This window comes from Lagopus leucura, unplaced genomic scaffold (assembly GCF_019238085.1).
Source record: "Lagopus leucura isolate 7727_CA_CO unplaced genomic scaffold, USGS_WTPT01 Super-Scaffold_100024, whole genome shotgun sequence".
Lineage (NCBI taxonomy): Eukaryota > Metazoa > Chordata > Aves > Galliformes > Phasianidae > Lagopus > Lagopus leucura.
In genome coordinates, this window is record NW_024962276.1 from 4,793,450 (window position 1) to 4,805,603 (window position 12,154).

Sequence of the window (12,154 nt, forward strand, 5' to 3'; positions counted from 1 at the left end):
ACCAGATGTGCACATAAAGCGCATCTGGTGGTGTGGGTTTGTCAGTAGCCCGGGTAACAGGAGGCTTTTCATACGTGGAGGTGAAATATCAACATTTACGTGTAATGTAAAGCATTCCTTTTCCTTAAAACGAAAAAGTACGTGTGCCCTAATTGGAAAGCACATGCAGTAGGCGTGGTGTGGGGGAAGTGCATCCCTTCCCCCGGAAACATTTCCCCACCCTGAAGCTCTTCTGGGTCAGAGCCCTGCGGTTCCGCTGCTGATGCGTTTTGCTCTTGGCGCTGCCGGTGCTGCTCGGCTTTGTTCCCAGGGCGATGCACAGAGCGGCGCTGCTTTGCTGCTGCGTACTGGGCTGCAGCTGTGCTCTGCTGGGTGAGCTGAGAGCGCTGCTGCTTCAGCTCGCACCGCTGTCTGGCTTCCTGCATCCCCCTGCAGGAGCAGAACTATATAAATGCAAATTGCAGTCGCTTGTTACATTGCAGTGTGTATCCGGCATATGAAGTAGCTTTTTTTTTTTTTTTCTTTTTCTTTTTTTTTTTTTTTTTTTTTTTGGCAAATTAGGAATGCTGCGTTGTGCTTTTAGGTTTACCCGTTAATGTTTGTACCGACTGCTTCACTTTCAGCGTTTGGAAACGATGAGCACATGGTGCAGCTGCCCGGGGGGAAGTTCCAGATGGGCTCCAGCTCCACGCAGAGCAGAGATGAGGAGAGGCCCATCCGGGAGGTGACAGTGAAGCCCTTTGCTATTGACAAGTTCCCTGTTACCAACAGAGACTTCAGGTGAGCTGCTATCGCGGGGCTGCTGGTGCAGCTCTTGGAAAACTCTGCCACGGGTGTCTGAGCGTGTTGTGTTTGTGCCAGGGAGTTTGTTAGAGAAAAGAAATACAAAACTGAAGCGGAAGCGTTTGGCTGGAGCTTTGTCTTTGAGGATTTCGTATCAGAAGAGCTGAAAAAAAAAGTCACCCAAAAACTGGAGGTAAATCTGAAGCCTGGAGGGAGATCAAGAGGTTTCAGGTGGCATCGTGGGGGCTGCTCAGCGATGGGGGAGGTGGTGATTGCCCAGGGAGTGTGCAGTCCCCATCCCTGGAGATGTTCCAGAACTGTGCAGAGGTGGCACTGAGGGATGTGTTTAATGGGCATGGTGGGGTGGGCTTGGGGATCTAACAGGTCTTTTCTAACCTTAATCATTCTGTGATTCACAATAACCCGGATCAAACAGCTCCCAACCTAACGCATCCTCCTCTTTCCATGCACTGTTGTAGGATGACTGAAGGGTCTCTGGGGAGGGGGGCAGTATGGCTTTAATCCGATGTTGCTTTTTTTCCCAGTCTGCTCCTTGGTGGCTGCCAGTTGAGAAAGCTTTTTGGCGACAGGTGGGTGTGAAGCAGGCACAGTGGTGAGTTCTTTCTTAAAACCAAGCGGAAAATAGCATCTGTTTCCTCTGTGCAGGCTCCCCACCTTGCTCTGTTCAATCCTTTCTCTTGGTGATTAATGAAACTGATGAAGATCACTGCAATTTACAGCCTGCAGGTCCTGGCTCTGGCATCGCAGACAGATTGGAGCACCCAGTGCTGCACGTGAGCTGGAACGACGCACAGGCGTTCTGCAGTTGGAAGGGAAAAAGGCTCCCAGCTGAGGAGGAGTGGGAGTTTGCTGCCCGGGGAGGCCTGGAGCGTAAGTAGGCACCCCCTCCCTGCTCACATCCAGTGGCTTTCTATCATAGCATATCCTGAGTTGGAAGGAGCCATTTCAACCTGGAAATAAATGGGATAAACAGTAGCTTAATGTGCTTCCCTCAGCAAAGCACTAAATGCCATCTGGTGGGTGTACAGGAGCTGATATATAAGCTGAGCAGAAAACAGCAGCCACAACAAATGAGAGAGGATCCTTGGATAACTGCTCACTTCTTCTTCAACAGAAAGGCTGTATCCCTGGGGGAACAAATTCCAGCCAAACCGGACCAACCTGTGGCAGGTGAGCTCACACCAGCTGTCCTGGTCGCACTGGGCAGTGGTCAGCTGGGGACTTGGGCACATAGCACTTGGTTGTGAGGTACTGCAGAGCTCCTGGGGGTTGTCCACAGTGTTCCTAAGGGAGCAGATGGAGCCCAGTGCCCCTGGGAGACTGGGATTTCACTTCTCCCAAAAAACGGCACGTTTTTCTTGCAGAGATGATTATTTTTCCCCTAGGATAACGTGAGATGGTTGATCACCTCTCTTGGACACAAATGCAATGTGCCAAGTTAATCTGCAGTGAAGAGTTATTTCCATTGTTTAAGTGCAGTTGGGCTTTATATACTTTTTTTTGTAAGAAGCAGGACTTTTCTTCTCTGCAGTTGGTCTTTGCTTAATGTCATCTTTCCTCACCCAGGGTGACTTCCCAAGGGGGGACAGGGCTGAGGATGGCTATCACGGTGTGTCCCCGGTAGCAGCATTCTCACCTCAGAACAATTATGGTATGGAGAGGCATCACTGCCCAGCTCTTTGGGTACAATCTACTCACCATTCAACGCTAATTATAAACCCTGTAGTTGTAGCAGAGTTTCAAATGTGAAATGGGATCTCATCAGCATCTTGACAGTGTGAGTGAGCCCAGTGAAAGTGTTGTTACTGCAGCTGATGTACAGCTGGAGCACTTCACTGTGCCATCCCACGCCCATTAGCAGGCAGTTATTCTGCATTTCCATGGGATTTATTTGAAAATCCCAGGCGTGTTGGAGGGCAGCAAGTGCCATTCCCTCCTGGGGGTGGAAAATGGTGGGGGCATTTAAGATAAGACAGTTATTCAGCAGTTGTCTAGCTGCTGCTAGGGGCTGGTTAGCAGTACAGCAAGGAGCTTCTTGTTCTGCTGGGATCTTTCAGGGATGTGAAAGCCCCATCTCCCCATGCACAGAAGTGTTTTTGCAACCCCATAATCCTAATATGTGTAGATGTGGCACAGCGGGATGTGGCCAGTGGGCACGATGGGGTGGAGTTGGACTTCATGATCTTGGAGATCAACAGTAATGATTCTGTGGGAACCTTCTGTCTCAGGAATCTATGACCTGCTGGGGAACACCTGGGAGTGGACGGCCTCACAGTACAAACCACCAGGCCGTCCCCAGCCACACGCTGAGGCGATGCGTGTGCTGAGAGGGGCCTCATGGATCGACACTGTGGATGGGTCTGCAAACCACCGGGCCTGCATCACTACCAGGTCAGTGCCAGTACTGCTTGTGCTTTCTTCTTCAGCTGTGTAAGAAGGGGTTACTTTGTCTGTTCCTATCTAGATTTGTTGAGAAGCATTTAGGAAAACACTACAGATATTGCTAAAAATTCTAATGCTGTAAATTCATTCCTAATTCCTTCTCAAATAATTTGTTTTCCATCAAGTGCTTATAATTGAATGCCTTTCTAAAACTTAGGTAAGTGGGAGCATGTTACACAGGGTTGCATTCACCCTCCTAACTGGGTATCTTTCCCAGGATGGGGAACACACCAGACTCAGCCTCCGACAACCTCAGCTTCCGCTGTGCTGCCGACGTCCCGAGTCACACCACTAAGAGCAGCAGAACCAAACCTGAGCTCTGAGGAGGGCACCTGGCATGACCTGAGGGTAGTTTCTCCTGTGGAGATGGACAGTAATCCCCAGAAACCATTTTCATTAAACCAGTGAAGTTTTTAAAAAAAAATTAATAGTTTTAGCCTAAAACTCATTTCTGCATGTCTGGGTGCTGAGCAGCAATTACAGGCATTTTGTCTCTAATGGCCCACGGGTGCTGCAGACATTACATGTCTCCTTCTGGTGTGTCTGCAGCAATCAGAGGGCTGTTTGTGTGAGTCCAACCCCAAATCTGATGGCACAGGAGCCCTGGGCACAGTGGGTTGAGGACAGCCTGCCAGGCACTGCTCGTCTCCTAAGTCCAGCAGAGAGGCTGTGGATGCCCCGTCCCTGGAGGTGTTCAAGGCCAGGTTGGATGGGGCCCTGGACAGCCTGGTTTAGTATTAAATGGGGAGGTTGGTGGCCCTGCCTGTGGCAGCAGATTGAAGATTCATGATCCTTGAGATCCCTTCCCACCCAAGCCATTCTGTGATCTGCTGCTCTACTGGTGGCAACTACTCCAAAGCAGTCCCTTAGAGCAAGTTAGGAGAAAACCCAAACTGGGATCTACCCAGCATGCACAACAGCCATCTGCACCTAGCTCGAGCCCAGCAGGTTTTAAGAAAAAGCACCAAAAATCACCGTTTGGATTGGAAATATTTTACTTGCCTTAACTCTGAGCAAAACCCAACTCAAGCAGCAGCGACGCTGCCATCAAAACAGCTCTTCCTCGGCCGCCAGGGCGAGCAGAACAGCCTTGCAGGTGTTCTCGAAGAGCGCGGCCCTGTTCTGCGCCTCGCCCTTCTTCACCCAGTGCCGGTAGGTGCGGAAGGCGCAGGCGTCGATCAGCTTGCGGATGGGCTTCAGCGCGTACGGGTCCCGCACCACCAGCTCCCGCGTCACCGCCTTCACCATGCGGTACTGGTAGTAAATGCGGACGGACGCCAGCACGGTCAGACAGATCACCTGTGGGGAAAGGGGGAAGTTGGGACCCTGTCTCACCGCTCAGCCCTGTCCCCAGGCTGCGTGTCGCTTCACCGCCTCCAGGGATGGGGGCTCGGCCGCTCCCCTGGGCAGTCTGTTCCCATGCTTCACAATCTTTTCTCTCTGAAGAAGTCTTTCCTAACATCCAACCTAAACTTTCCCTGGTGCAACTTGAGGCTGTTTTCTCTTGTTCTATTGCTTGTTGGTTGGGAGAAGAGGCTGCCCCTCTCACACACACACTATGCTCTCCTTTCAGGCTGTATGTTCATAAAAGTTATGGTATTTACTTGTAGATCAGTAAACTATGCTCCTAAGTGTCCCATCTACCATGAACTGTATACAAATATCACAAAGTAGTGCTGGAAGAGGTGTCCCCACCATGGTGCTGCATCCTGCCGAAGCCTAGCTCCATCAACCCTGCTGATGAACACCATTTCTTCCTCCCCATCCAGAACACCCATCCCACGTTCTCCTCCTGGGTTCAGGGTGCCAAGGTGTCCCTGTTCCCAGCACCAACCTCACCTTGAATTTCCGGAAGGGGCTGAAGTGTCGGACCTCCTCCACGTCATACTGCTGGAAGAAGGGATGTGCCAATGCCTCCCTCGCCGTGTACCGCCGCTGTGGGTCCACCACCAGGAATCTGGAGATCTGCAGGACAGCAGTGGATTGATCCCATGGCGTCCCAGCCACCTGCTCCCCACTGTATTTCCCCTTTCCTCAGCACCCACCAGGTCCTTGACGGTGTCAGAGCGATCATCCCACTCTGGGGAGCCAAACTGGTAGTCCCCGTTCATGATCATCCGCAGCATCAGCATCTGCTTGCGGTGCCAGAAGGGAGGTGAGCCAGCCAGCAGTGTGTACATGATCACCCCGGTGCTCCACCTGCAGGGACCCAGGAGGACACACCAGCTCCAGCAGCACCCAAAGGATCCATACCCCACACTGGAGGCAATGGGGTGCAGGGGCCAGCCTGGAACATTGGGGCTCAGGCTCCAGCAGCTCCATGGGGACATGGGTGCATCCAGGGTCTGCTGCTTACCAGGACAGCCCCCTGCAGCCCCCTGGAACATTTTTTTCTTTTTAAATGCATTATTCAATTCCTTGCAAACCCTAAGGCTGGTCCCAATGAGGAGCAATTCCTGCTGTGCCTCAAATCATCTCATTTTACAAGCACCCCAAGGACTGAGGGCACCTCACTCACATGTCCACTTCTTTCCCATAGCCCTCGTGTTCATCATCCATGGAGCAGTGCAGGATTTCGGGGGCCAGGTAGCCAGGTGTACCACAGATTTCTGCAAAACAGGGGCAGAGCATCCCCTTAGGGATGACTGTGTCACACTGAAGCAGCTTGTCCTAGAGAGGCAACAAGATGTGTTCAGATCCTTGCAGTGATGGTCGTGGCAGGCAGTGACTGCACCTTGTGTGCATCTGGCTGCTGACTTAAGTTGGTGAGTTATAACGAATTATAACGTGAGTGAGGAGAGCAGGGAGGATGCTGCTGGAAGGAGATGCCTGTTGTTGATTACGTTGCTCTTTGCAGGGCAGGAGGAGGAAAAACTTGATGAATAGAGTAATGAGGGTCAACTGGAGGACAAAGTGGATAAAACTTTGTCTGCAGTGTTTTCATGGGAAGGAGCGAGGCTGGAGAGGGCTGCACCAGCACCAGCTCACCATGGGCATCGTGTCAGCGCTGCGCACCCACCTTTGAGCTTCTCGTTCTCACGCAGCTGGCAGGAGAAGCCAAAGTCTGTCAGCTTAATGTTCATGTCATCATCCAGGAGGATGTTCTCCGGCTTCAGGTCGCGGTGCACGATGTCAATGGAATGCAGGTACTGAATCACTTCCAGCAGCGCGTGCATGATCTTCCTGGGAGGGGAGACAGCATTACTCCCAGTGCCCGCTGGCACTGCGCTCCCAGGGATGGGGACAAGGACAGGGATAGGGGCCACACAGCTCAGCCCCCATGCAAAAGCCCCAGCACCCAAGCACAGGGGCACAGCCCGGGTGGCATTTTGTTCCTGCACGTTCCTGTGCTGGCTGCACGGCTGTACTTGGAACTCGTGCTCTGGTTTTGCAGCACAATTTCAGCCTTACCTGGTTTCCTTCTCGCTTAAGGTGACCTTCTCAGTGAGGTAATCAAAGAGCTCCCCTCTTTTCATCCTGCATGCAGGAGGGAAAATCAGCCTCAAGACATGGACTGCCTAGGGGTTACTGTCCCTTATCAGCCCTATGGTGCTAACTGCACAAAATGAGAAGCTGACCCATTAATAAGAAAGGGTTAAAAATGCCTTGATATCTTGCAGGAAGAAGAAAGGCTGTACACAGAGCAGGCAGGGCCCAGTGGGTCCATCAAGGTGCCACGAGTTGCGGCGTTGTGCCAGCCCTGGTCCTGCTGGGCATATAAATAACTCCAAGCTCCCACCAAAGGTTATGGGGAAACCTGAGCTGCTGCTGATTGAGGGGGGCAGAGCTGAGGCTGAGTGAGCAGACTCCTTCCTACCTGAAGCAAGACCCAGTCATGTCCCTGTTTTGCCCATTGGGGTCATAGCAAAAAAGCTGGGGAGAGTTCTGGCTGTCTGTAGGGTGGAAATGTGGAGAAATGGGGACAATAGGGCTTGGGGAGCTGGTACTTACAGATCGAACACCAGGAAGAAGAAGGTGCTGGACTCATAGCTGTCCTTCAGCTGGACTGCAATGAAATGGAGCTGTGAGCTCTGTGCAGTGTGCTCCTTACCACACACCCCATGCACAGAGAGCTCCTTTCTACTAACGGACTGAAAATTGCTGATCTAACTGCTAGCTGAATTAACGAGCTGATCTTCGTTAGCGTTTTGATCATGGCCAGGCAGCCTGGGCAGAGGCAGAGCAGGGGATGCTCTGAGCAGGTGCCCTGCATCGTGCCAGGACCGTGGGTCTCACAGAGCTCTGACATCCAGGGATATCACCCCAAAGCCCTTCCTGGGCTCAAAGAGTAAACGTGGCAGAAACCCTCCTGCCCTGACTCACTGACGTTGGGGTGTCCCGAGACCTTCCGCAGGATGTCGATCTCCTTGGCTGTGGCCTCACGCAGCTCCTGCACCTCCTGGGGGGAGATGTTCCCTGCTGTGATGTCGATGATCTTCACGGCATACTCCTGCCTGGTGGCTTTGTGGATGCACCGGCGGACGACGCTGCTCACCCCCCTGCCAGGAACAGCACAGGAACGATGAGGTATTTTCCCATCCCCGTTTGCATGATGTGCTGTGGAGGATCAGGATGGAATCGCTTTCCCACAACTGGGAGATGCACCCGATGATCCTTATGGGTCCCTTCCAACACAGATTATTCTATAAACTAATAGGGACGTGGTGTGAGCTCCTGGGAGGGGCCCTGAGCTGGGGAATTGTGGCTGGGCAGAGGGTTGGAACGGGATGATCTTTAAGATCCCTTCCACCCCAAACCATTCCCTGAGTCTACGGGTTCCCCCCCCACCCAGCACAGACATACAGTGGGGCTGTGGTGTTTTCCTGGCTTAGGGGGACAAACTTTGAGCAGATGGAAAGAGCTTCTACATGCTATTTTTAACCCTGTGGTGCTGTGGGCTCTGACCATATCAGATTCCTGCTGTGATCGAGCAAAACAGTTTGTCAGAACCAAGCTTTACCGGCCCAGAACCTCCTTCGGCTCATATTTTTCATAGAAGTCCTTGGACGTGTTCCAGTCTGGGAGGTCCTCCTCCTTTGTCATGGTTGGGTCCTGGCAGGTGGAACAGGTCTGGGGGAAGAATAGCTCTGCTGGTCCCAAAACATCAGCCTATACCACCATCCGGGGACCCTGCTGAGCTTTGAGATCCACCTCTCTTCCTCCCACCCCCGTTATTTCCAGTTCTAACACTTCTTTCTCCCCTCTTTATTATGTGAATTTGTCCCAGATGGCTTTTGGCTGAGTAACAGTAGGAGAAAATGGCATGAAAAGGGAAGGGAGAGGAGAGCTGGAGCTGCTGCCAGCACTGCAGGGTCAGATGGGGCTGAGGTGCGGGGTCGGGCAGGGCAGCACTCCTGGGTGCCAGCAGCGCCCAGCCGGGCTCCGAACCTCCCCCAAGCAGCGCTTTGTTTTCTTCCCTTTTAAGCTGCTGCTCGCTGCCACAGCCCCAACTCTCGTCGTTGTTGGCAGCCCGAATTGGATCGCAGGGATGGGTGCGGGCCGGGGGCGATCCCACACAGCCTGCTTTGCGTCGGGTTAGCAAGCATATCGATTAACGCCCGTCGTTCGCACATTTATACCATCAAACGCAGCTGCTGGGAGACGTGGGAGAAGCGCTGACCCGATTTGGGGCTCAAATCCTACACGAGCCGCGCAGAGAAAACGCTTCTATGGGGAACGCGAGCCGGGTGTCAGCGCGCGCCGCTCCGCACCGCCCTGCCGCCCCCCCACGGCCCGGCCTCGCCTCGCCTCACCTCGGCTCCCGCAGCGCCGCCGCCTCAGCCGTGCGCCATCCGCCCGCCCGGGGCCGGAAGCGGAGCGGGACGGGAGGAGGAGCGGAGGAGGGGGAGGAGCGGCGCCGAAAATAACGGCGGGGCTGCGGGAGCGGGGAGCGGCTGCCCGGGGCGGGGCGAGGCCGGCGGTGCCCGCAGGGGCGGTGAGTCCTTTTCGCCGCTTTGCTGACGAGCGCGGCGGTCGGGCTGCGCTCTGCGCTCTGCGCTCTGCGCTCTTTGCGCTGCTTCGCCCGAACCACCCGGACTTGGTGTTTCTGCCCCCGTCCCTCCACGCCGCGCGGCCCAGAGCGCTAATTTTATCCGTTCGCTTCCAGGAAACGCGGCTCAGAGAGGTGAGGCTCTGAGGAACAGGTGGGACGCGTGACAGCAGCTCAGCAAGCAGCAAGAAGGTATTTTGGGGATATTTTTTAAATGACTCGTGTTACTGCGGGCTACGAGTCCCACATAAGAGCGTTTCAGGCCTTTTGTCTTGGAAGCGCGCGGCTGCTCGTCATGGCAGTTACTCGTGCGATGCTCCGCCGCGTTTTCAAGTAGAGGGATGGCATTTCTCAGCCTCTTGAAACTGAACACAGAAGCTGTAGTCAGAACTGTGATTGGTTGCAGGCTGAGCTGCTGCTCGCAGAGCATTGCAAAATCAGCCCTAACCTCCCTCCTCACCACACTGTAATAGCAGAAGTTGCCCCTGGGGTTCAGATACTCCAGGAAATGTCAGTCCAAGCCCCAAGCCAAGGCTGTTCCTGGTGTGCTGCACTTCCAGCCCTGCAGGCGTTTTTCATGCCAGCAGACCTGACAAGCGCGCTCAGCCTGCTAAAATCACTTCATGCCTGCTCACCTTCAATCCTCAAATCACCCAGCAGTCCAAAACCCACCAGAGCAAGGTACCTTCAGAGTTTATTTGTACACCACATCACTCACATTCAACACAACAGTTAAAGAAACAAAATAGTTAGCCCCAATCAACTCATTCCACTTTATTGATCATTTTTTCCACTTTGTGCTCAATTAGTTTGCAGTTGTATCACAGCTGTAGAGGCTATGGCAGAAATGAAGCCACAAAGACAACAGTGTGACTACACAAAACTAACAAGATATCAGACAGCTTTAGACTATTAGCAAAGCTTTTTCATTCATAGGTCAGTTCTCATAAAGTGGTCTTCAGCAGCCTTGGTCTGGAGGCTTAAGCTAAACCTGTAAGATAAGAAGTTACAACAGTTAATCACGTGAAGTTTTAGACCCAGAGGGGGATGGTGCCATCCCTGCACACCCCCAGCTCAGGCTGGAGGGCCGTGAGCACTGATGGAGCTGTGGGTGTCCCTGTGCACTGCAGCAGTGGGACCAGATGGCCTCTGGGGGTCCCTTCCATCTCAAACCATTCCATCATCCCTGCTATAAGGCAGACACAGGCTAAGATGTTCCCCCTCTCCCCCCAGCATTTGCTGACAGGTGCTGAAGATTCAGCAATCCAGACCCCCGTGTTTGGCAGTTCCTTGTCCTCCCACATCAGCACACTTGGCTGGTACTGCTGTCTGCTTACCATTAGCAAACCTGCACTGCTTCAGCACTTCACTGAAGCCCTCGCACAGCTTGAGGTCAGTCTGGTTCTGGGCACACTCCAGGAACTGCTTCATTTCATACTGGCAAGGAGCAAACTGCTGCTGCTGCTGCTGGTAAGCAGGCTGAGCGGCCTGGGGTTCCTGAAACAGCAGACACCTCTGTAAGCACCCCCACACCTGCTCCACCCATGAAGCCGTGCCACCCCTGCGCTTCTTTCTGTACACTTCTTCCCTGCATTTTTGTCATAGCACATTACTTCTTAAATGGAAAGTACAAAGTCTCCAGTGATGACATGAGGTGTTCTGAGCAGTTGTGCAGGTTGCACACACTTAAGTAACTCTGGATAATACCTGAGCAAGGCAACAGCACCATACTGATGTCTCAGCAGCACAAGAGGTGACTGCAGGACAAAAATCTTGCAATAGATCTTATCATTATCAGACCTGGAACACGGAAGTCCCCTGTGAAATCAAGGGTACTGAAGACAACACAGCTGTGTGCACTGCAACGTGTGACCCTTTGAACTACTTTAATTTGGAGACCGAGTCAAGAAAGTTGCTCTAGAATTCCTAGCCAGAACTTGTGCAGTTTTTAAGGCTGTAGCAATTACTTCAGCCTATACACATCTATTCTCTCCAGTTAACCCCACCTCAGCGGTCAGCACCCAGCCGTGCCTTCCCTTACCTGGTAAGTAATGTCAGGCCTGGCAGCCTCAGTGCTGCTTCCTCCGCCAAAGCCTCCGGTAAGTGCGTGACCGATGGTGTGCCCCACAGCAGAGCCCACAGCGACTCCTGCTGCCGTCGTGGCCATCTGCGCCATCAGCCCGGGCTGTTTTGGGGCAGGAGCAGCCACGGCAGAGGCGGGTGCTGGTGCAGGGGCTGGCGGTGCTGCTCTCATCTGCGGCGCCCGGCTGTGAGGACACACAGACAGAGCTCACATTCCTGCTCTGAAGGGCTGAGGCCTCAGAGAGCAAACACTGGCAATTCCTCTTCGCGTGACCCCACGCACAGATGGCAAGGACACGGCGTTCCAGGCAGTTTTGTTTTACACACTGCAGGAGCTTTGCAGCTTTTTTTTTTTTTTTTTTAAAGGCCAGCACATCCCCATCCCAGTAGCACGTTATGGGCAACGAGGCCCGACCCGGAAGGGGCTGCTCAAACACGGCCTTAATGCTACAGGGAACCGATCCCCTCCACCCAGCAAAGCGCCCACCCCGCTCCAGAGCCCCGAGCAGCGCACGACCCCTCTGCGTCACCCACCCCGACACGGCTGCGAGGCCTCTGCGGCCTACACGGCCCTGGGGCGGGGACCCGAGAAAAGGGCCAGAAGGTAGAAGGCCCAACAGCGCTCACCTGGCGGGCGGCGCAACGCGGGACGAGCGGCTGCGTCCCCCTCTGGGCATGGCGGCAAGCGGGAGAGGAACCGGGACAAAATGTAACCACGCCGAGCCGCGCCGCTGAAGGTCAACAGACACCCGCCGCGCGCTGCGTCACTTCCGCCGTGCACCGTGTGCCACTTCCGCCGCAGCGAGGGGCGGGGCTTGCTGTGGTCACGCCCCCATC

The 12,154-nt window shown here is 53.8% G+C and overlaps 3 protein-coding genes across 4 annotated transcripts; 1 reads left to right on the forward strand and 2 right to left on the reverse strand.

The window, feature by feature from the left end:
• Positions 1-226: 226 nt before the first annotated feature.
• On the forward strand, positions 227-3,700 carry SUMF2 (sulfatase modifying factor 2). Its single transcript, XM_042879434.1, has 9 exons — positions 227-372; positions 624-780; positions 862-976; positions 1,329-1,373; positions 1,524-1,674; positions 1,919-1,974; positions 2,371-2,455; positions 3,033-3,195; positions 3,464-3,700. Exons 1-9 carry the CDS (start codon positions 315-317, stop codon positions 3,567-3,569), a joined length of 936 nt encoding a protein of 311 aa, XP_042735368.1. The 5' UTR covers positions 227-314; the 3' UTR covers positions 3,570-3,700.
• Positions 905-9,071, reverse strand: PHKG1 (phosphorylase kinase catalytic subunit gamma 1). Of its 2 annotated transcripts, none has more exons than XM_042879433.1 (11): positions 9,000-9,071; positions 8,207-8,316; positions 7,570-7,745; positions 7,198-7,252; positions 6,658-6,723; positions 6,266-6,429; positions 5,765-5,855; positions 5,292-5,445; positions 5,086-5,211; positions 4,249-4,545; positions 905-1,754 (listed from the first exon to the last, which is right to left on the reverse strand). In XM_042879433.1, the coding sequence occupies exons 2-10, from the start codon at positions 8,287-8,289 to the stop codon at positions 4,294-4,296; spliced, it is 1,167 nt and encodes a 388-aa protein (XP_042735367.1). In that variant the 5' UTR covers positions 8,290-8,316; positions 9,000-9,071; the 3' UTR covers positions 905-1,754; positions 4,249-4,293. The 2 variants fall into 2 exon arrangements, with proteins under 2 accessions (XP_042735367.1, XP_042735366.1); XM_042879432.1 differs by having other exon boundaries at positions 8,995-9,063.
• Positions 9,072-9,994: 923 nt separating this feature from the next.
• CHCHD2 (coiled-coil-helix-coiled-coil-helix domain containing 2) lies at positions 9,995-12,103 on the reverse strand. The gene is made up of 4 exons (XM_042879703.1): positions 11,945-12,103; positions 11,277-11,502; positions 10,573-10,732; positions 9,995-10,226 (listed from the first exon to the last, which is right to left on the reverse strand). Exons 1-4 carry the CDS (start codon positions 11,992-11,994, stop codon positions 10,216-10,218), a joined length of 447 nt encoding a protein of 148 aa, XP_042735637.1. The 5' UTR covers positions 11,995-12,103; the 3' UTR covers positions 9,995-10,215.
• Between the last annotated feature and the right edge of the window lie 51 nt (positions 12,104-12,154).

Excerpts from the sequence above, each read along its gene's own strand:
- SUMF2 (XM_042879434.1), top strand. The coding sequence starts at position 315 with ATGCACAGAGCGGCGCTGCTTTGCTGCTGCGTACTGGGCTGCAGCTGT. Across the intron at positions 1,374-1,523 it reads AGAAAGCTTTTTGGCGACAG|CCTGCAGGTCCTGGCTCTGG; the intron begins GTGGGTGTGAAG and ends TGCAATTTACAG. Across the intron at positions 1,975-2,370 it reads ACCGGACCAACCTGTGGCAG|GGTGACTTCCCAAGGGGGGA; the intron begins GTGAGCTCACAC and ends TTCCTCACCCAG.
- PHKG1 (XM_042879433.1), bottom strand. The coding sequence starts at position 8,289 with ATGACAAAGGAGGAGGACCTCCCAGACTGGAACACGTCCAAGGACTTC. Across the intron at positions 7,746-8,206 it reads CCGAAGGAGGTTCTGGGCCG|GGGGGTGAGCAGCGTCGTCC; the intron begins GTAAAGCTTGGT and ends TGTTCCTGGCAG. Across the intron at positions 5,856-6,265 it reads TGAGAACGAGAAGCTCAAAG|AAATCTGTGGTACACCTGGC; the intron begins GTGGGTGCGCAG and ends CCTGTTTTGCAG.
- CHCHD2 (XM_042879703.1), bottom strand. The coding sequence starts at position 11,994 with ATGCCCAGAGGGGGACGCAGCCGCTCGTCCCGCGTTGCGCCGCCCGCC. Across the intron at positions 11,503-11,944 it reads CGCGTTGCGCCGCCCGCCAG|CCGGGCGCCGCAGATGAGAG; the intron begins GTGAGCGCTGTT and ends GTGTCCTCACAG. Across the intron at positions 10,733-11,276 it reads GGCCTGACATTACTTACCAG|GAACCCCAGGCCGCTCAGCC; the intron begins GTAAGGGAAGGC and ends CTGCTGTTTCAG.